The sequence below is a fragment of the Ambystoma mexicanum genome, chromosome 9 (assembly GCF_040938575.1).
Source record: "Ambystoma mexicanum isolate Mex_15411 chromosome 9, UKY_AmexF1_1, whole genome shotgun sequence".
NCBI lineage: Eukaryota > Metazoa > Chordata > Amphibia > Caudata > Ambystomatidae > Ambystoma > Ambystoma mexicanum.
Window position 1 is genome coordinate 958,011,522 of NC_090931.1, and position 23,331 is coordinate 958,034,852.

General features: G+C 47.3%; 1 protein-coding gene across 1 annotated transcript in view; it reads right to left on the reverse strand.

Annotated features, from left to right (window-relative positions):
• Positions 1 to 23,331, reverse strand: part of PPIG (peptidylprolyl isomerase G) — a 776,344-nt gene that overhangs the window by 322,288 nt on the left and 430,725 nt on the right. Inside the window, exon 11 of the mRNA XM_069616162.1 lies at positions 17,039 to 17,212. Within this exon, the coding sequence (XP_069472263.1) occupies positions 17,039 to 17,212 (174 nt within the window). The remainder of the gene's footprint in view (positions 1 to 17,038; positions 17,213 to 23,331) is intronic.

Below are 23,331 nucleotides of genomic sequence, written 5' to 3' on the forward strand. Positions count from 1 at the left end.
TGGAGTCTGACAAACTCCATAGGCATCATCTTTTAAATTGTGTCACACAGCACCTTCAGTGCAGTGGCACAGGGAAGTCTTTCAGATTTCCCAAAAGTTTAAATACCTTCTCTGGGATAAACTACTGTTTCCCAGAGTACTAAAGTGAAATTGACTTTACTTACATTTGTAACTTTCTAGACCCAGCACACACGATCTTACAATAGGGTGCTGGAGGGGTTACCTAGTATCCCCTTTGCTTAGCTTCTCATGTACCAATTTTATGTTACCCTTTTGTCACTGAATGGCTGGTGGCAGTGGTTTCGTTTTAACTACCGTGGTGTGCATTTACTGCAGTCTGCGTTAGCAGTTTCAGCAAAGCACCCAAGGGTGCCATTTTTGTCAAAATGGCCACAGTCTTTTTCGCCATTTCTTTGTGGAAATATCCTTCTTGAGATTTACTCTGCGCGCCAAACCATGTTCGGTCCCATTGTTCGAGTGAAGCCTGCCTCTGGCTCCAGGGTGTCTGGGTGGGCAGGAAGTGAGGGAGGTGCCCGAAAATCCCTGTTCCCACTGCTTAGTCTCCTAGGAGACGCAAATGCACTCTTTAGTGATTGGACAGCTTTGTCCGGCAAGGACAGCCACCCTGCTGGGTGAGTGGCAGCTAGGCTGGAATGAATGGGAGAGAACTGAATAAAAGGCGAGGCTTTTGGCTTGGAAGGCAGAGTCGACCCCTGGACGAAGGAACCGAAGAAGAACTTTAAGAGGACGCCAGCTGCAACTCCTGGACAGTTGGTTTGCCCGGTGAAGCCCTGCTGCTGTGCTGAAACTCCAAATTCGTAACGACAGAAGCCACTGCAAGGACGACTTCTCCCCTTGAGTTGGTGGGACCAATCAACTTCAAAGTAAGCCACCTGGACATCCTTCTCGGAGCTTGTTGAATTTCCAGAGTTGCTGCTGGAAACCGTATAGCCAGGGAGAGGAACACCAGATTCTGTGCATTGCTTTTAAGCTGGCCCAGAGCTTCAGGAACATCCTCCGGACTCCCAGGAAGCAGGACTGACCAAGCCTGAGCCCCAACAGAATGCGGGACCCCAGAAGCAAGGAAAGCCCATCTCGACAGCCAAGAATTGCAGTGTTGCTATTTGCGATAGACGCAAGGAGCTGAAACACTGAACAGCCACTGATTTGAAGAATGCTGGTTGCAAGCGTTGACTATCATTGCAGTGCAGGAGTCCCCAGAAGTCCTCCATCTTGTCCCCACAACTGAGGACCAGGAACAATGAGATCTGCAGAGCTGCTCAGGAACAGAAGTCATCTGCGTCACATTTTTCTTCAATACAAAGGCACTGTAAAAAGTCTGAGCGAACTTACCTCTTGCTGTAGAGTTTCTTGCATCTTCTACCACTCACAAGTATAACGGCTTGTGGCCCTACAGTTGATTCTTTTCTTCAAAGACTTCTAAAACATTGTGCAAAGACTTTTCTACTTACCTACCAGAGGTGCTTCATCCGATATAAGACTTTTGCCCATTGACTTCGGTCTAGTCTGTTATACTGAATAACTCTGCTTAGGGGAACCAAAGTTATGTGCCTGCTTAAGAATATTTGTCGTCTCTTGTTTGTTCTAATAACCTTTTCCTATTACCAACTTCTAACAGTATTCTGAATGCAGACATGTCCCCAGCACCCTAGCTATTGAAGTCACCTGAGGGTGTAGGTTGTGTCTGTGGGCCATCCCAAAAGGGTCTTTACTGATTCAGAAACTTAGAGTGTATAGTATTGAAGTATATTTGTATGTTGCTTTTTATATTGCTCCCTTCTGAAGAAGGCTTATTCCAACTGACTGATAAATTAATAATTGTTTATTCAAGAAACCTTGTGTATAAGTGTTTACTTGAATACTTGTCAATGTGAATCTCTAACTCCCCAACAGCTCACACTGACCCGTCTTGAGATGAGCCTGGCTGCTCAACACGCTACCAAACTGTAGTACAAGCTTATACCAAAGGTTGGGTTTCCTATACCTGTAGTCAGAGTTGTTGTAGTGCACCCAAAGGGTATTGCATACAAACCTTGCTTAACATGGCCCAGGGAAGAGGATAGTTCAATTGGGGGAATAGAACGCTGTGCTGGGAGGGAGGGAACTCAAAGAGAAAAGAAAAGAGGATTCCCCAATGCATGAGCCACACTGGGACCATTCAAAACAAAAAATACATTTGTAATTGAATTTATTGAGCATTTGTTAGGCGTGTATACAAATGAATAGTGTTTCCAAGCGCCACAAGGCACAAAGGGGAGGGAACATCGGGGGTAAATAACATTGGCTAGAGCAGTAAATACAAGCATGGCCCTACTAGGCCTTGTGGCATTTGGACGTGCAAGTGCAGTGGAGAGTAGTGCAGGAGATGGGGGTTGAGGGGGTGGGTGGGTACAAGTGCTGGTGGACCCAGGGGAGGAAAGTGCCAAGGGGAGCCAGGGAGGAGGCCTCTGGCTAAGTGCTAGAGCGGATGAACTCCAGGAGGGATGCACAGCCACCAGGCAGGGGCAGTGCAGTGCAGTGGGGATGGAGGGTGCTGGTGTTGAATGTGTAGAGGGCCTGGAATCCTGGATGAATCCTAAGGACGAGGCCACCAGTCTCAGCGGCAGTGAGGTGATTCGGGAAGAAGGGAAGGAGAAGGCGAGAAGCACAGTTTTTAGGAGTTTCCAGAATTTAAGGAGGTCCGGCTCAAGTTTGAGAGGGGCAGGAAGGCTGCTCCAAAGGGAGGCACCAGCCGAAGAGAGTGCTGCCCCCCAATCTCTGCTTGAAGTGTTTGACCAGCAGAGAGTTCGAGTTGGAGGAGCAGGGAAGTATTTAGGGAGGGAAAGTTGGAGATAGTGTGGTCCGAGGACCAAGAAAGCCTTGTGGATGATGCAGAGGGTCTTGAATTTGATCCTCGCAGAGGTACAGTCCCTGGGATTGAGGCCAACGATAAGTCTTGCAGCCCTATTCTGCATTAGCTGGAGGGGGTATAAAGAGAAAAGGGGGAGATTGAGGAAGAGGCTGTTGCAGTAGTCCAATCTGAAGAGGATCAGAGCTCTGGAGACATTGAGCTTCTAGGGGAAGGTGAGGAAAGGGAGAATGCCTCCAAGGTGGTGAAGCTGGAAGTGGGACTTCTTGGCAAGGTACAAGATGTGAGGGGAGACGGAGAGAATATTCGAAGATGACCCAGAGGTTTTTGGCCTCACTGGATGGAGAAGTTGGTGTGCCAAGGGAGGGCGGCCAGATGGCAGGAGGAAAACAGGGTGCATGTGTCCCGATGAGAAGGATCTCTGTCTTGCTGGCATTGAAGCAGAGATTGTTAGCCGCACACCATGGCGGTCAGACAGTCGGGATGAGAAAGGAGGAAGAGGAGGTAGTAGAGGGAAGTTTGAAGGAAAGCTATGCATCATCAGAAAAATACTGAAAATGAGGAGAAAAGGAGGAGATGAGGTGAGCAAGAGGGGTGAGATAGATATTGAAGAGTAAAGGTGATAGGATCGAGCCCATGGGGACGCCGCAGGTAGAGAGTGTGGTGGTGGAGGAAAAAGGGTCAATTTGCAGCTGGGAAGGACAAATAGTAAGGAAGGAGGTCAGCCAATCCAGTGCCCGGTTCTTGTTGCCGAGGGTATCACAAGAGTCGTTTGAGGATAGAATGGTTGACTGTGGCAAAGGCAGAAGAGAGATCGAGGAGAATGAGAGCAGCAGTAGAGTGAGTCAAGATTTATAAAGCATGTCTTCACGGGTGTTCAGGAAAACAGTTTACATGCCTCTGGATGCCCAGAATCCAGACTGATGTTTATGGAGGCAACCAATAAGTTCAGTGTGGAAGGTCAATTAGGGGAGGACCAACTTCTCCAGGTATTTCCCCATGAAGGGGTTCATGAAGATAGGGCAGTAGATAGCTGGGCAGAAGGGGTAAGCAGACTGCTTTTACTTAGGAAAGAGTGCTTGGGGGATAGAGGGAAAGCGCAAGTGGCGAAACAATGGTTTTAAAAGTCAGCTAGTGCCAGGGCGAGAGGACATTTTTTCCTTAATAGTTCTCGGAGAACAGGAAAGCACCCATTTGGAGGAGACCATCATAGAGCGGACAATTTTAGAGATCTCATCTGGTGCTATGGGCAGAAGGGAGGAGAGTGCGGGGTGGAAGGAGGGGAGACAAGGGAGGAGATGGGGTGGAGGAAAGGGAGGACAGGATGTCTTGAGTTTTAGATGTGAAATGGGAGGCCAAAGCAGTGCAGAGATCCTGGGAAGGAAGGGGAGAGGTAGAGACTGCAGTTGGATTGGCAAGTTCATTGCTGATTTTGAACAGTTCAGGCATCCAGCTCGTGGCTCCAGAGATGTGGGCCCAGACAGAAGAGTGATATTGCCTTTGGAGTAGGTGGCAGGCCAGTTTGTCAGAGGATGAACCCGAGGTCTGCCACTTCCTTTCAGCAACTCTGCACTTACGTTTCGGGGATGCTAAATCAGAATCATACCAGCCATTGCGCTTGGAGGCAGGTTCTAGGCGGATCCTCATGACAGGGGCAAGGATATGGAGGGTGTTCAAGATGGAGAGGTGCAGGTTAGCAAGGACAGTGTCAGCGGAAGAGGGAGAGGCAGGGGTCAAAGGGGGATGAAAGTGGAAGTGAAGGCAGTGACTGACACTCGCTTCATCAGTTGAAAGACGGTGAAGGAGGCTGGCAGTGCTGGGGTGGCTCAGATAGAGCGCCAAGGGGCCCCCCAAGCATGAGGAGAGAGTGGTCAGACCAGGAGAAGGGGGTGGTGACCAGGTTAGATATAGGGATGTCCCCAGTGATGAGGGCATCCAACGTGTGTCCGGCTGAGTGGGTCGGCCCGAAAGGAAGAATAGTGAGACAGAGGGAGACAGGGGGGACAGAACTGTCAAGTGGCTTCTTCAAGGGAGTTGAGGTGAATGTTGAAGTCACCAAGGAGGAGGAGTTTGGAAGAGGAGGTTGAGTGCGGAGGCAAGGTCGGCCCATTCAGATAGGAAGAGCGGGGGATAGGGCCAGGGGGCTTGTAGATGGTAGCAAGGGTGAGAGAGAACAGGCTAGACCCTGGTGTGGAGAGTAACTGTGCAGTCCTTTCCTGATGGTCTGACTTTTGGAGTCTGCTTTCTATTTCCACTAAGGAGGATGGGATTTTTTTTTACAAAATATTAGGTCCGGAGAGGAGCAGAGTGGGACAGAGTTTTCCGTGTTGCGTGGCTTTGTGGTGGTAACAAAGCATACAAACTCTGAGAGCAGAGATCTTTAGCCACAGTAAAACCAACTGTAAGTCTGTTATACCTTCTTGACTTGGGTTGTTGCCACAATTTACATGTACGAAGAAGATACCCAGCGCCTTCCACCCTCTCCTCCATCAAATCCGCATTGCTTCAGCGCCTGTAAAAGCTTTCCTCCCAGTAAAGGTGGATTGGCATTTTCCAAGCTCTGTGACCACGATCCCATTGAACTAGTAACTAGAGAGCATTCTGTACCTCACACAGGCGTTTGTTGGAGGCCTGCATGAGGTTCCCCGCCACCCATTTGGGCAGTAAGGTTTGGGCACTCTGGGGCCAGATTGGCACACCAATGTGTCCCTCTGCGCCAGGGGGAGTTGGGTTACCAAAGGAAAAAAGTGAAAATGGTTAACTGCATTTAGGGAGGGGGGGGGGGGGGGGGTGGGGTGTGGGCCACCCAAAACTGATGGGAAATTTTCTAATGGGCGGGGTGGTGACCCCATCCCCTCCACCCATGATGGAGTGGGGGCCATGTCATACAGCCCTCCCTTGTGGGTCTTTGGCGGGGCTGGTGGGTAATACATTCTGGGGAGATTTGCGCAAGTCAAACATCTTTGGATTCCCACAGGTATCTTCTTTTCAGAAATGCATGGGGTTCCCTGTTTTCCTTGCTGGCTTCGATACCGTAGGCCCAAATCTGTTGGTTTGCCCACACGGACAAAAAGTGCTGTGCCAAAAGGCTTGGGGTTACCAGTGGGTTACCCTTTTCCTTTTGCACCCCGGTAGGTGCACCCACACGAGGTACCGTTTTCGTCAGGACACCTGTGGGAACGCGGGCCTTCCTTCGTGCGCCCCCACACGTGTCCCTATGAAAACGGTACAGCACATGTGTGGGTGCACCTACCCGGGGCGCAAAAGGAAAATGGTAACCCACTGGTAACCCCAAGCCTTTCGGCACAGCACATTTTACTCATGTGGGCAACCTACAGATTTGGGCCTAGGGTGTCGAAGCCAGCAAGGAAAACAGGGAACCCCATGCATTTCCGAAAAGAGGACACCTGTGGTAATCCGCAGAGGCCTGCCTTGCACAAATTGCCCCAGTTTTTATTAGCCACAATCCCCGACAAAAGTGTGATACACAATGTTCACTTTGTCTGGGGTTTCTGGGTAATAAATTCTGGGCCGCTTCGCACAAGTCATACCTCTGCGGATTCCCACGGATGTCCTCTTTTCGGAAATGCATGGGGTTTCCCGTTTTCCTTGGTGGCTTGGACACCCTAAGCCCACATCTGAATGTTGTGCCCGTCTGCAAAACTTGTGAAATTCAGCTGTCGGAAAAGACTTGGGGTTAGGGGTGTTTTAGGCTTTCACCTTGGCGCCCAGGTAGGTGCGCACACATGTGAGGTACCGCATTCATCGGGACACCTGTGGGAACGCAGGAAGGTATGACATTTGTTGTGTGTGTGGTTTTCATATTGTTTCAACCCATTTTCTGGTGCCCTTTGTCACACAACCCTTTCATTTCCCAAATGTGCCCTACATTTAGTCGCTGCTTTAGGCACCATACACTTTTGTAACCTGCACAAGTCACCTACCCTTGAAAAGGTCTGCCTGTGCCTTTTCAGAAATTGTATGCTTGCCGTTGCTCACCACATTGGTTTTCCTGATTTACACATGCTAAGTACGTCTGTTCAGGCCATAAGCATAAAACTCCTGTGTACCATGGCTCAGTGTTTGGCTTGTGGTATTGCTTGGTTTGTGCAACACTACAAAAAATGTGTGCTTTCCTAACTGCAAGAGTCGGGGGGAATGTAGCGGAGCATTGTTTTTCTCAAAATTCATAGAAGCCATTGCCGTACCAAGCCAACCATGTCCACCACATACCTTTTTTTCCAGTCATTTCCCTGCTTTTTCCCCAAACTATGGCATTTTCCCCTACCTACCTGTTGCCCGACCTGCGCAAATCACCCCTTCCTAAACTTGGAATTTTGTCTACTTTTCAGAAATGTATGCCTTTCTGTTCTCCAATTGGGCTTTCCTAGCCTTTTCTTCCATTCCCTCCACGCATGTCCAATTGGCAAAAATGGCCAAAAAAAAGTTACAAGGCATTGAATGGCGACACACTGAAATCGCCAAAAAAGGCCTTGACACTGGGGGGAAAAACCCATGGCACTTAAAGGGTTAAACCTTTCCTTTCTGCAACCTCAGAATCGGCAAAGTAAAAACTAGTGCGATACATAGCTACCGTTAATCTCCTTGTGAATGAAGTCCTCACCTCAGGGTTTTGGAATTGCATAAGAAGCATATCCAAAGATAATCCACTAACACTACCATTGTGCTTTACTACCGCAGGCTGAACCCTCAGCTGCAGTACAGCACCCATGCGGGACCATTTTGTCAAAATGGCCCCCAAATTCTTTTTCCGCCATTGCCTGTTTGCGAGGTCTTTCTTGGGATTTACTCTGGGCGTAGACATGTTTGAGCCCTTTGTCTTGCCAGTGGAGGGTTTTAGCCGTGAATCCCGCCCCTGGCTCCAATGTGTCTGGAAGGTCATGATGTGAGATAGGGTCCCGAAACTCCCCTGTCCCTTGTCTCTATGAATGCATGAATGCAACTAGTCCTGATTGGCTGGCTGGCTGTCCTTTAAGGACAGCCACTCGGCTGTGTAATTGACAGCCTGGGCTGTGCATAAATGGGAGAAACCTGCTTAAAAGGCAAGGACTTTGGTACTACAGGCAGAGTCGACCACTGAGATAAACACCTGACGAAGAAACCATGAACGAAGCTTGCTGCAACCGCCTGGACCTTTGAATTTCAGAACTCATGCAGTGGGCTGTGGCGGTGACTGAAAGATTCCGTAAAGTGACAAGTATTTACTACAATTTAGGCATCACGCTGTATCCTCTTACAAAGGTAAGTCTTTGGTCGTTGAACCTGGGTCAAGGACCCTGTCTGAAGGACAGGAGTGAAGGAGTTTAGGGACAAGGGCTATCCACTGAATGTCACCCTATAGGAGACCGGGGAGGACAGAAATGGGTATGTTCACTTACCCCCTCCCCCTGACTTAGATTCTTTCAGATTCCTTTAGACCTTCCAGAATTCATTGGTGCTCCAATGTTCTGTCCTTGGTTTGGGCAAGGAGATACTAAGGGTCTCGGGTGCAGGGACCACTTTGTGTCGGCAACCAGTTGCAGTTCTCACTAGACAGTTCAAGGCAACTTCTTTAGGAAGGGCCTCAGCCTAAATCAAGAAAAGATACAGACCTCAGTGGTGCAGACCCTTCATCGCACCTCACAGGATTGCAGAAGAATGGTTGCAGCAGAGTTCACCAAAGTCAGGTGATCTTCCAGCGATGAACATAGATGCATCCCCAGCTCAGCTTCCCTTTTTGAGACAAGGCTGGAAATGCAAGGCCAGGTGGCTTAAGGCATAACCAGAAGTTCCTATGAGTTCCAAGGCTCTGCTGGGAACCGCTACAGCATGGTAGCCCAAAAGGGTAGTCCAGGGACACTTCCGAAGGCTTCCAAAGCCTGGATCTGCGAGCAGAGGTTGTGACTGGTTGTTCCCACCAGTCGTAGGGTTGAAGCACCAACAAGGGTCTTCTGAGATCAGGTAGAGGAGCAGGGCTTCACTGGGCCAAGCACTGGAGTCGATGCTGGTCAACTGCAGGAGGAGTCCTCGGGTCGTCAGGGGGCTGCTCTTCTTCGCTAAAGTTTTGGTTCCAACAAGGGTCTGTGAAATAGCTGAAGGAGACTTCCTTTTATCCAAGATTCAGGTTGGGAGCTTGGACCAAACCAGCAATCGTAAGAATCTGCAACATCCTAGACAACCACTGGTCATCACATCCATCCAGCAACCAACAGTCGGGGGCCAGGGAATGTGGACTAGGGCCACAGTCCCAGCCTCTGGCACGGTCACACTGCCTGGATGCAACACTGACGGAGAGGCGCACACTCTGGCACAGAGACAGACGTGCACAGTCCGGCACAGAGACAGACAGACGTGCACAGTCCGGCACACAGAGACGTGCACAGTCCGGCACACAGACAGACAGAAACTTGCACAGTCCGGCACAGAGACAGACAGACGTGCACAGTCCGGCACACAGAGACGTGCACAGTCCGGCACAGACGTGCACAGTCCGGCACAGAGACAGACAGAGACGTGCACAGTCCGGCACAGAGACAGACAGAGACGTGCACAGTCCGGCACAGAGACAGACACGTGCACACCGGGACAGAGACAGACACGCGCACATCGGGACAGAGACAGACACGCGCACATCGGGACAGAGAGGCACACACACAGATGCGGTTTGGACCGTTTTTCTGAAGTCCAACAAAGGGCTTAGTAAAAACCATTCAACTGAGACAGTACAAGACTCCACTCTTAGTATAAGGCTGTACCACCTGAGTTCAGGGTAGCATAGAAAGAGCAGCCAGGCTCATTTTAGGAGGGTGGGAGGGCTGTAGAATCAGTACAATTAAATTGTAATACAAATGGTCCAAAGAAACACTATGTATTGTAAAAAATAAATGGTTTATTTAAATAATAGTAGCCCCAGATACATCTTGGGAGTAATAAGTACTATCACAGATCATATAAACACATTACAGAAAAACAAACCACTAGGCTTCAAGGTACACAGACTAAAGCATATAACCTAATTTTGAACACCTAACAAGAGTTCTAGGTAAGTCAAACCAATAGGTACTTACAGATTACTTTGTTATATAAGGGTAGTAGACTGTAGCAATTGTACTGTGATGCTCAGCAAGAAATGACATAGTAAACCAAATGGACAATATACTTTTTGTGAATAGTGGAACACTTATTCTAGTAACAGTAAAACACCAATAACTAATTCAGGATAACAGTTCTTCTAAGGGAGTTGGACCATGGGGTGTAATATTCAATTACAGTTGCTTTTCAGTTCACAGACTAAGCGAAGCAATAACTTATTTTAGGATAACACAGTTATACTCAAGGTAAGTCAAACCTATACACATTTTACATGATATATCAGCAACTTAAAGGCAGGTATAAACCTAAGAGTGTTTTTGTGTCCGTCTAAAACAGACCAGGGAAAGCCACACCCAGTGTTACACTTAATGAATGACTCAAAGTTATTCTAGGTAGGTAAAATCTAAGACAGACTTATTCTGGACAGGCTAACAGCAAGTAAGGGGAAGCTAGACCCAGTTGGGGACACTCATTTATCCTAACAGGAATAGTGAAGTGAAACCAACAGAATTGCTTTTGGGAAGCGGCACAACCAAATCACAGGCGAGTAATATAACCTTACATCTATTTTCTGTTAGAATGGCAAAATAGTTTCTAATGAAAGAAAGATGTTACATATACTTTCAGAATGGGAAAACATTTCTAAGGTAACTAAAACAACCTTATATATACACTATTCAGAATGGCAGAACATTTATAAGGCAAGTAATAACGTGTGTAACTGTTCACTCGCAGCGTTACAGTTACCAACCACCTTCTTTTGCAAGTAAGTCACTTTTAACCACATATTCACTTTTCTAGGCAAAAGGCCCAATCCTTCGAAGTATTTCCCTTATTCTTGGAGCATGAGTGTTCTCAGTGGCAGATGTGGAGTCACAAGGGTCTAGTGTCCAACAGGCAGGTCAGGTTCAGGATAGGTTCTTAAGTAGCAAAATTCAGAGTTCCTAATGGAGACTGTTAGTACATGCAAGTACTTGACTTTAGAGTTAGATGAAGGTCCAGGGCCGTGACAGAAGACACCCTAGGAGGATTCAAGCAGGGGCCTGGGTGCACTGGACGAGAGGACTCCTAATCACAGAAAACACCCCAAAACTACACAGGAATCACAAGAGGCTTAAGTTAAGTAAATACCCAAGGCAGCTCAGTACCTCAGCACAGACGATTTTGCAGCAGGACGACTTCAGGATCTGCAGCCAAAAACCTAGTTGTTGAATTCCTTCATCAAGAAGACAGGACACTGGAAGGACTTTTGCAGCAAGGATCACAGGGAAGGATCTAGGCAAAGTTTTCCTCACGGTTGTGGATTTGGATTTGGCACCTTTTCCAGGAACACAGCATAAGACAGAATATCGCTGGTCGGATTCTCGTAGTTTGCAAGATCCAGCACTCTGGTGAGGAAACTGAATCGTGCCTCTGGATATTCAGCAGGATGTCCACGAAGTTTCAGCAAGATTTGGAATTCGGAAGACCGTGCACCGCACAATGGCTCGAGGTACTAGGGTATTGGGGTATTTCAGCCCCGCAAGGTCGCAGCACGGTGTGGGATGGCTCAGAATTCAGGTCTTCTTGAGCCTAGTGGGTCTCGCCAGTCTCTGGGTCGGGGTCGTCGGAGTACCCAGATCGATTGGAAGGTAGGGCTACAGTAGGCTCTGGTTACACAACAGGCTCTCGGTCGCTAGAAATCGTTTCAGCCACAAATTCTTAATCTTCCTCTTCAGTTTTGGTTCCTGTGGTCGACTACCTCTTCATCTTCCAGGTTCTGACCTTTATGCAGGAACCCATTCAATCAAACAGCCTTGAAACATTCAAACTTGGGGGGATTGGCAATCCTTTTAGGACAGCCAGCCCCCCAGTTTGAACTGGAATCTCGCACTAAGGCTGAAAGGAAAAAGGCTGCAGAATATTGCACTCCTCCCTCACTTCCTGCCTTCACAGACACTCTGGAGCCTGGGCGGGGAGTCCACAGGATTCCCGCCGAAGATAAAAATAACAAAGGAATTTCCCACCCTGGAGGTCAGGGGAAGGAACAAGAAAGGACAAGCAACACTAGAATGGTGAATAAACAAGACAGTGGCCATTGTGGTAAAATGAGCACCCATGGGTGCTTTAACCGGGGCTGTGCAAACAACCCGCGGTAAAGGTGCACCGAATTAATAAAAAGGTTCACTGCCACCAGATATTAAACCTAAGTTTGCCCTTGTAACATAAATGTTACATTTAAATTGAGAAAGGGGCTACTCTGCATCTCCCCAGTACTCCACATAAGGTGGGGGTGCTGGTCTCACCTAATAAAATCTAGAAGGGATCCAAAGATCCTTTCAACCCTTGGGAACTGTAGTTCTCACAAGGTTAGCCAGAGAAAATTAAAAGGGGAGCTCCTAGGGTGTTAGGGAGAATTCTCATTTCCGTGCCAATGCCCTTCAACCTTTAGAGACCCCCCAAGCTCTTTTGCTGGACTTTAGGAATTCATTTTTATCCTGAGTGAGACCTTTCTCACTCATGTATTTTGATCTTATTTGATTTTCTTTGTTTTTGGAGTCTGACAAACTCCATAGGCATCTAATTTTGTATTGTGACACACAGCACCGTCAGTGCAATAGAGAAGTCCTTTGGATTTCTCTTACGGATTAAATACCTTCTCTTGGGTGAACTACTGTTCACAAAAGTAGTAAAGTGAGATTGGCTTTACTTACCTGTTTTTCCTATGTAGGTCCAGTACACTCCATCTTATGTGGAAGTAGTGCAGGGTTACTTAGTAGCCACTTTTTATACTTACTCGCATAACATAGTGTATGCTACCATCACTACAATTAATGGCTGGTGGCAGTGGTTTAATTTTCCTACCGTTCTGCATTTTTGCCGCAGGCTGAATCCTCAGCTGCAGTATAGCACCCGTGGATGACCATTTTGTCAAAATGGCCCTGGTCGTGTTTTTTTCCCCTTTTCTTGCTTGTGAGGTGTTTCATGGTTTTACTCTGCGCACCAAACCATGTTTAACCTTTTTGTTAGTTTTGCCTTTGGCGGGCATCAATGCTGAAACCCGCCTCCGGCTCCAGTATGTCTGGCAAGGCTGGAAGCGAGGGCGGTGCCCGAAACTTCCTGTCCTTCTCCTTGGTTACCTGAATGCACCCATTGCTGATTGGCTGGCTGGCTGGCTTTGCAGGACAGCCACCCTGCTGTGTGAGCGACAGCTAGGGATGTGCATGAATGGGAGAAACCTGCATAAAAGGCGAAGTCTCTTGAACAGAAAGCAGCGTTGACCACTGGACGAAACAGGCGAAGGAAACTGGAAGAGAATCTTGCTGCACCCTCCTGGACCATTGAACTGCCCAGTGAAGTCCTGCTGCAGTGCTGAAGCTCCAACTCCGAATTGACTAGAGAAGCCCGGAACGGACAACGTCTTCCCTTGGGTTGGTGGGACCAACTGACCCCAAGACTAACTTGACTGAAAGGCCTTTACCTGCTGGCTGTACCTCTGTGCCGTTACCAAGTGCCAGGGGTCAGGAAACCCAGAATCAAGTGCATCGTCTTTAATCCGGACCTGAGCTCCAGGAAGATCCAGAGGACCTGAGCTCCAGGAAGAACCAGAGGACCTGAGCTCCAGGAAGATCCAGAGGACCCTCCCGAAGCAGGAGACCCCAAGCCTGACCCACCTCACCAGAGTGCTGGACCATAAAGCAAGGGAAACCCATCCAGTGTCCAAGAACCGCAGTGGTGCGGTTGACCAGTAACTGAAACCACAAAGTGCCACTGATCTGAAGAGAGCCCATAGCTGCTGCAGACCTTCAAACTGCAGTGCAGGAGTCCTTCAGAAATCCAACCTCTTGTCCCCACGACTGAGGCCCAGGAACCCTGGATCTGCAAGACTAAACAGAATAGAAGCCAGCTGGATCCTTTTCCTCAAACCTAAGGTACTGTTTTGATTAAGGGGTACTTACCTCTTGTCTGTAGCTTTCTTGTTCTCACTGGAGACTTGCAGTAGCTGCATTTTGTAGAGTTGATTTGAACTCTACCCTTCACAAGCCTTACAGCTTGTGGCCCAATAGAGATTATTTTACTACAAACTCTCTAAAACACTCTGTAAGACTGTTGTGCTATCTAAATAAGTGCCTCAGCTCCATAGACCTTGTTCAAATTGACTTTGGCTGTCCTGGCTCCCTGCAGACTCTTTTGACCCACTGACTTTGGTTCCAACTGTCCCTCATAGGTGGTACATATGTTTAACTTGTATTGATGGGAAAGATCTAATCTAGACTTAATTGGGAGATTGAAAAGTATTCACATGCTCCGAGAACCTGTTAAACTTTTTCTTCCCTAACATTTTCTTTTTCCACCACCTCAGTATTGTATTAAGTACAAAAAGTGATATATCAATGCCAAACATTGTCCAAGTAATTGAAGTCGCATCATGGTGTAGGAAGTGTGTGTGAGGCATCCCAAAAGCTTATCTACTTGCTTATCTTAAATCTGAGTAAGTGTTATGAAGTCTTTTTATTGTTGCACATTGCCCTTTTTAAAGAAGGCTAATATAAAACTGACTGTTTAATTATTTTACTAGAAAACCTTGAGTGTGTTATTTGTGGATTTAATTGTAACAGCTCTACGGCTCACATTTACCCCTCTTGAGGCAAGTCTGGCAGCTCAGTCACTCTACCAACTTGTGTAGTGCAGACCTATACCAAAAGGTTAGTTACCAATACCAAGAAGACAAGGCTGGTGTAGTCTCGCACAGGGTTACTGCATCCAATCTTGCCTAACGTAGGGCAACCCAGCAACAATAGGCACTTGTTGTTCAAGAGGATAACTTTTAAAAAGGACACTATCGAGAGTCTAAAAATGACCCATAAAAAGATAATAGACTCTGGAGGTAGAGGGAAAAATAACCAGTCCCGCAAAAAGTTCTGGGGTTTACACAGGTCATTAATATGAACATCTTACCTAACAGATGGATACAGACAGAGCGACAGAGGTTGTATATGAAGTGTTCGAATTACAATTAACCTTTGCACAATTGACCGAATTGTGGAGGTCAATTGTTAAATATATGCGGGGGAAACCCCCCGCAACCCATTATATATATTTCATTCAATTGCGCAAAGGTCAATTCAGACCCTTGACTTTCTTTGGGTAATACCGAGAGAGACGGAGACAGAGAGAGATACAGACACACAAACATCTTGTGGCACAGCCTTTTTCGGGTACTAGCAACTTTTAATAGCACAGCTGCAAACAATTTGTCTTAGGCACATCATCAAAGTTACCAAAAAGCCATCAGATAAAAAGCTATACGTATACAAAGTATCCCAACTGTAAGATGGTGTGCAATTGTATAAATACAAGAATTCCAAAAGAGGGAAAGTCTCTCAGGAGCGACAGTCTTAGGAACTACTTTGTTTCCCCATAAGAGTGAGCAAAATAGGCAAGGGACGTAAAGCCGAAGGCTTTACTGACCTCCAAAAGTCAGGACGGTGTTCAAAAATAGGCAAATACATCGGGGGTCTTACAGGAATCTATGCCAGGAAAGGTCAAAATATTTCTTAACAGTGTCACACAGAATCTGTCTTCTGCATTACTTAGAAAGTATTATCTTGAAAGAATTATTAACAGGAAAGTGTAAAAAAATAAATAGACCAGGACTCATCCAAGTTGCTTCTTTCAAGGAACTGTGCCAATTGCTAAAGTAAAGAGTGGATTTGCAAGCTGCTGCTGGCTAGGCCGTCATCAGTGTACTCCTTGATTTAAGAGGGTGCTGCCCCAAATAGCCACTGTAAATGATGCACATAGAACAATAACAAGTTTTGTATTGAAGGCCAGAAACACAATCTGGAGGACTGGTCAAGCGTGTCACCGTCTTAGAAGTGGGAGAAACCATTTGCTGCTGGAGATTCAATAGCACTGTTTCAGTCATTGGCAAGGGCCTACTCCATTCTCAGGACACTACAAACCAGAGACTGCTGCTGTCCTTTCACAAAGAACCTCTAGTGTCAGTTCTGCAGCTTTTTTTCAAGATTGGCGCACCGACTGATTTGATCCAAAGGATCACATTCTGCATATTCCTCACTGCTGCTGTGTTCAACTCTAGGGTTGCCTCAGAGGGGTTCATGGACCGCGTCTGCTCCATTGGTCCTGTTCTTCCATTACCAGGGACGCTGCCCACAGACCCTGCAATACAGCACCGCAATCACGGCTTGTGCAGACCTCACTTCTGCAACGCACTCCACCAGCCCTTACTACGGTCCTGGGGTTACTCAGATTGGTAATTAGTCCCCATTCCTAGGTGCTTGAGGCTCAGTGCAACCCTCTCCTGGGCACTAGACCACAACATCGCCTGCCTCTGTGTCGCTGATCCAGCTCTTCAATCGCTCTTCATCGAACCTTGGACTTTATGTTCTCTGGTGGAGTTCCTCATTAAAATCATCCAGAAGAGTACAACTACTCCCCCACAACCCCCTCGCCCCCGGCTGCAGCTCCACTACAAAGTTAGCAACCTTTGATGGTTCTAACCTATAATCTTAAAGTGCCTACTGTCTTAGTCTTGGTGATTTCTATGGACAAACAACCTATTTCGAACTCCTCTAAAGCGCTGAAACGTACTCATCAAATAAAAGCTGCCGATGACTTGTTTGCATTGTTCTGTTTTCTTGGGGGGTGGGGTGAGGGGGCCACTATTTTTATTGCCCATTTCTGTAATCTAGCATTTGGTTTTATGCACATTTGATAAGAGTATATTTACCTTATCATACTGCTTGAACAGTCCATAAATGCCTGCTTATGGGTGCCAACTGTAACCTTGTGCCACCACTCTCCGCTCCTATGAGCGCAGAGTTGACTTCTCTACCTAGCTACGGCTGGAAGAGTCTCAAGTCCATCCATAACACATTCCCAAAAGACTGTTGCCTACTCCCAATGCATATGGCACCCCTTTGCCGCAGGCCCCCCCCACACCCAAGCACCCCAATCCCTTTTGCCCTCCCTCAAAGAGCACTCTGAAATGGCCTCCAGCAGTGATGGCAATCTGAAATATTTCATAAGGAATAAATAAAATATCACAAGCACATTCAGACAGATTAAGATCACCTTTCTCGCTCTTTCTCCCTGGTCTTTCGATCATTATCATCTGCTCTTGGGGGACTTTTTCTCATCAAGAATCGATTTTCTGGTACAGCAGGTATCTCCTCAGGGCGGACAGTTGATGCAGGTTCAGGCTCAGTCTGTTCCTCTGTTTTTTCAGTATCAAGATCATTGGACACACTGAATACAAATGAAAAGTACAAACTTTAAAGATGTGAACCCACTATGTAAGATGGATGCAATGGCGGGTGAGGGGTAAGGACTTGTAAAGCAGGGAGCCACAGATGTAAAGGTAAGGAATGGATACAGACAGACTATGCCATCAGAATAAAACTTAAAAATGAGCATCAAAACATTCATTGCATCAAATTTGCTCTTGTGGGTTTCATTTTTTAAAATTAAGGTTTCGGACATAAAATACAGCTGCCATAGTCTAGATTATATTGATTGAATTAGGCATATTCATGCATTAGAGTTCCTGGATTACATTAGGCATATTAAGTCATTAAACTTCAAGAGGAGATTTTTCTCATATCAAAATTGCAGACCACTCAAAATGTAGTGATACCCACTTAATCGTATTGAGGAGCTTAAAAAGGGAGTTCCACGGATGGCTTACAAGCTGGGGTGGTGCAGTCTTCCACCTTAACACAAATGGGCTGCTAGTACAAGAGAGGGATGGCCCTTAGTGACGTACAAGTGCACAAGCTGGGCATGAAATTGCCACAAAGTGGGCTTAAGGTCAAATGGCTCAATCAACCAACACTGGAAATGGGATGGTGTCATCCATTGCTAGTGCAGAATTACATTTCTTGGGTTCAAGCTCCATAATTTCTTGCCCCCCCCCTGTTAACAATTCAGCTACTTTCCCCCCCATTGTTTGTTAAGGCAGTTTTTGTACCATTCTCTGTTGATGGCACCAGAAACACGGACCTTAATGGGGGCTAAACACACTCAAAAAGAAAGTGAAGCCAAACCTCTCTTAAGGTAGGTAACGTGGCCAGAGTGACACAAACTCATGTAGGGGTAGCAGGTCTTCAAAAAAAGGTACCATTACTCCACACACAAATGCACACACACATCTCCAGGAAATATGCCAATAATATACTGAAAAATATATACTTTAAGCCACACAACTTTCAGGTCAAAATAAGTCCTTGGGGAATAATACAGTATTCAAAATAATTCCAGTATGTTATTAACAGTAATGTGTTTAAAAGCAGTCTACTAACCCAGGGTGGGCGTGCTGCTGAGCAGCCTGCAAGATGGCTGCCTACTGCTGAGCCTCTGTGAAGCTCACCCGTAAGAGCCTTAGTATGTGCTCAGTACCACTACAAAGGTTGGAGACACTGAATAAAGGTGCAGGGAACACAATTAAAATTTGAGGCTGATTGAGCAGAAGGAACCGGAGCTGCTCGACGCATGGTGTGAACTACAGGGCAAGGCCAGGCCTGGGAACTACAGGGCAAGGCCAGGCCTGGGAACTACAGGGCAAGGCCAGGCCTGGGAACTACAGGGCAAGGCCAGGCCTGGGAGAGAGGAGAGAGGAGAGAGGAGAGAGGAGAGAGGAGAGAGGAGAGAGGAGAGAGGAGAGAGGAGAGAGGAGAGAGGAGAGAGGAGAGGACGCTCAGCCCGGAGCTCGGCGCTCTGTGCAAGGAAGTGCTGATGTGGAGAGGAGAATACCTCTACCACCGTCATACCCCTTGCGATCCTAGTGGACCGGGAAGCGGAGGAGTGGCGACTGTGCGAACATACCAGCTCCACCAAGCCCAAGTGATATGGAGAGGTGAGCGCTTGTACTGCTCCCACACCCTCGGTGCGGCAAACAGGGCCAGGGAGATTGAGAAAGGATGGCAGGAAAAGCAAGACACCAAAGTGGATGACTGTGGTATACTGGTGGAGCACTATGAGAAGACTCACTTGACAGGGGAGTGCTGACCGAAGAGCACATGCATCCCGCGGGCGCACCGGGGACAGCTGGTGGCCTGCAGGAGGTGGCTTGGTTGGCCAATGTACAGAGGGAGCAGTCTCTCATCATCCTTGGGGGGGACACGGTGAGCACATCTATCAGGCCCAACAGATCTGGGAGTTCAGTTCTCCTGCCCCCACCCCCTCCGATAGGAAGCACCACTGAGTGCACAGTAATAGTACCCAACACCAGTCTGGTGAGAGAAGTGGCACTACGAGACCTGTAGCTACGTATACCTGCAAACAAGCAGTATTGGCCGCGCCACGACTAAATGAGGGGACACCACAAAACAGAGCAACATGGAAGCATATGTGTGCCAAACAAACAGACCACGTCCGGCACAAGCTATGGAGGTGAACGAAGTGGCGGGTCAATTGAATCAGAAAACACCTGACCCGCGGCAGATACTTGACAGTATGCACAATGGCTTCGCAAGCTGGATGATATCACAACAAATATAAGCTCCCTCAAGGGCAAAATGGAACAGTAAAGTGCAAGGTTGATTGAAGCAGAGCCAAGAATCCAAGTAGCGGAAGATGACATTCAAGTCCTCAAAACACAGAGGGCCCAAACGACCAAGGATCTGAAGTTGGGCCTGCCTGAAAAGACAGGGCAAAGCCCGAAGGAGGAGCTGGTAAAGAGCATACGTCAGAAGATCTTGGACGACCCAGCCTTTTCCTACATCTTTGTGATTGAAAGAGCACATCGAACGCCCGCAACAAAGCCTAAACCAGGCGCTCCTCCCAGACCACTCATCGTCCGTCTGATGAACTACAGGGACCGGGATGTGATCTTACGGTTGGCCAGGGAGAAATGGACATTGCGATATGAATCAAGCAGAATCCACCTATACCCTAACTTCGCTACTGCCGTAAAATTGGAAAGGTGATCATTTGTGGGTGTGAATAGAGTACTGATGGAAACAGCATTGAAGCACTTTATGCTATTCCAGCCTGGCTGCAGAACCAGCATTATGGCAAAGTGTTTTTCTTCATGACCGCTGATGAAGAGCTGAACTTCCCAGACATAGCAGGGGCAAGTGTTAGGGAGAATTCTCTGTTAAGGCTAATTTCCCAAACCTAGTGAGTCCCCCAGCAGCTTTGCTGGATTTTTGGGGTTTATTTTTTTCTCCTGCTAAGAGTGAGACTCTTTTTCTCCCACTCTTAGGCATGATTTGAGAATGTCCTTTGACTGTAAATGTGTTTTATGGGGTCTTTTACTCCATAGGGTTTCATGTGTTTTTGGTATGTGTGTTACACAGCACCCTCAGTGCAGTAACACAGGGGTGTCATAGTGACCCCCCAGTATAGACTCCATACCCTGGGACTGACTACTGTCTCCCAGGGCATGTAAAGTCACCATTGGCTTTACTAGTCTCAAAGTGTGAACAGAACCAGTACAAACCATCATATTGTGGAAGTACTGGTAGGGGTAATTCGATTGCCCCTGGGTCTGTTTTCCAAGGGGGCACTGTCCAGTCCCCCCTTGCCGAGTTTCTGGCTGGTGGCAGTGGATACCAGTCAAAATATTCCACAGGAATATTTCCTATGGGATTTTCCCATTGATTTTAAACGCACCACTTTTTGGTGCAATGTTAAAGATACCGCTGGGTTATTTATTTAATATTTAACCCCGGGTGGGTCTTTTTGCCAGGACTCGGTTTTAAAATGGCGTTTTTGTTCGCCTCTGAAACTCTAACCCAAGTCGAGCTCTTTGTTGCACTTTTTGGCGGGCTTCTCCACAGAAGCCCTCCAAATGGTGCCACTCTGTCTGGGGTCAACAGGATGTGTGGGAGGGGGATTAGGCACCCTGGACTGAGTTGCCTTGGCAACTCAAGTCGCACTCTTGTGTGATTGGCCCAGTGGTGAGCCGCCCTGCTCACCACTTAGCATGTTTGCGTGACAGCTAGCCTGGTGAATGGGGGTTTTTCTGCATAAAAGCAGGGCTTTGGGGACTGGAACTTCAGAAGTCGCCACACGACCTAAAGAATCCGAAGAGGGGAGAAGCTGAGCCATCTACGCCGACGACGACACCACCGGTGGAGCCCTGCTGTACGAACTCACCACTTCCTCGACGACAGAGGAGATCTTCCAGGAGAGTCTTCTTCCCTTTGAGCTGGTGGTACCAACTAGTTCACCTTTTTCACCTTCCTTGATGTCTATGGTCGAATCGCCCATGCCAAGCACCCTGGCGGCCGGATAGCCACGCTTCACCACTACCGCAAATAAAAGGGTTGCACCTTTTAATCGGGAACTCCGCGGCTGGTTTCTTCCCTGGCAGTGCAACGACCTCCAGCTTTCTTCCTCGTTGAGATCCTCTCTTCCTGTGGTTGAAACCATTACTTGCACCCGCTGCCAGGAACACCTGCCAACGCTGGATCTTTCTCACCATTTCAGGTACTGTGTCCCGCCTGGTCTCCCTTGCAACAGAGTGTCCAAGGTGTCCCGTAAATCCTTGACTTTCTAACTGGGTTGACCTCAGACCTGCTAACTGTACCTTTCTGAACTGATCCAACCCCTTTTTGACTTTTCTGCAAAGACTTGGAGTGCATTTCCACTGTGTGATCTTGGGCACATTCCGCCTTGCTCTCTCCAAGAGTGGGCCTGGCCTATGAACTTTTTGCTCTACAGTACCCTGCCTTTCTTGACTTGCTGTGGTTTCTTAAAAGTGTTGGTACTGTGTTATTTTCCGACTCTGCCTTTTCTCTCCTTTTTTAAACGAATTATTGGAGTGCCATCTATGGTTACGCGCTCACCTCTGTTTTGCTAAATAAGTGGTGTCTTAACCTAGACTTGCCGAATAATTAAATAGGGAGGTGTATATACTTATAGTGACTGTTTGAACTTGCTTGACATATTAGTGCCAGTGTATTTTCATAAGTGTGTTTTTAAATAAATAATTATATACTTTTATACCAAAGCTCTGTCAGTGTTTGCTTGTTCTACTGTATTTTTAGCCCTATCTTGTATACTCTATATACTGCCTAACTCTTCTTGAGAGAAGTCTGACTGCTCAGCCACACCTAACATGTAAATCTGGGTGGTGCAGACTGCTACCAATTGGGTTTACTGCTTACTCCTGTAATCTTAAGCTTTTTTCAGTGGTCCCTAAGGGAACTGCACAGGTTTCTGCCTAACAGCAAGACATCCGGAAGTGGGCTCTGACGACATGGACCATGGAACTAGCCAAGAGCCTAAACGTGCGTATTTGCGTAAAGTGTGCAGAACAGCCTGGAGCGGGTCTAGGTGTATGGACTTTGAAATTAGCCCTGAGGCTGTGAACACTACCATTCTGATAGTAAATATTTGATCATGGGCGGACTGAAGAGGCGGGAAATGCAGTGGCACCCCCAGTGCTAGGGTACTGGTTATTGTTTGGGGAAAGGGGTTTGTGGTAGGCAGAATTGCAGGCAGTACCCTCTGGGACCACTACACACAATTAGGACTAAAGGTGTTAGCCAAACCAACCTTTGGTATAAATCTGTACCACACAGTTTTTGGTAGCGAGCTTAGTAGCCAGGCTCATCTCGAGAGTGAATGTGAGCAGTACAAGTAGTTACACAGAGGACTTTTAATCACAGTGGTTCAAGTAGACACTTATACTCAAGGTTTCTTGGTAGAAACACTTAGTAATTTATTACACAATCATTCAGAAAACATTTCACTAGCAGGAGGCAACTTATTATATACCAATGCACTTCAATACAAAACTAAGCTTTTGAGACAGTTTGAGCTCCCCTGAAATAGGAGCCAAATGTCAGTGCAGTTACTTAGCAGTGAGCAAAAAGGACAAAAGTAAGTAGAATAGATCACATATACTTTCTAGGCAGTGCAAATAGTTTCAGAGTTCAATTAAAGTCAATAGGGCAGGACAAAGTCAATGGGCTAGTGTTCTTGATGCGAAAGAGCAGTTCTGATATCAAACGGTAAAGTCTCTGCAAAAGTCTCAAAAGTAGTTTAGACTAAAAGCACCATTGGTAGGGTCACAAGCTGATTAGGCCTGCAAATTGGGAAATGTTCACGAACTTTCTCCGCGAGAGTGGCGTTCTCTCAATCAGGTTACCTTTGTATGAAGAAACAAAAATATTGTTGAAGTCGTGTTCCTGGCAGGTCCTGCAGATCTCGCTGTTCCTGAGCCTCAGTCGTGGGGACAAGAGGGAGGACATCGGGGGACTCCTGCACTGCACCGGATTGTTGAAGAAAGCAAACAAGATGGAGTCACTGCAGTTCCAGTAGCTGTAGATTCAAGAACACAAACCGGTGTCCCTCTCCCTGGTTAATCCTAACCAGCCTTGCGAATGGTGTCCAGGTGTCTTATGAGTTGATTTGCC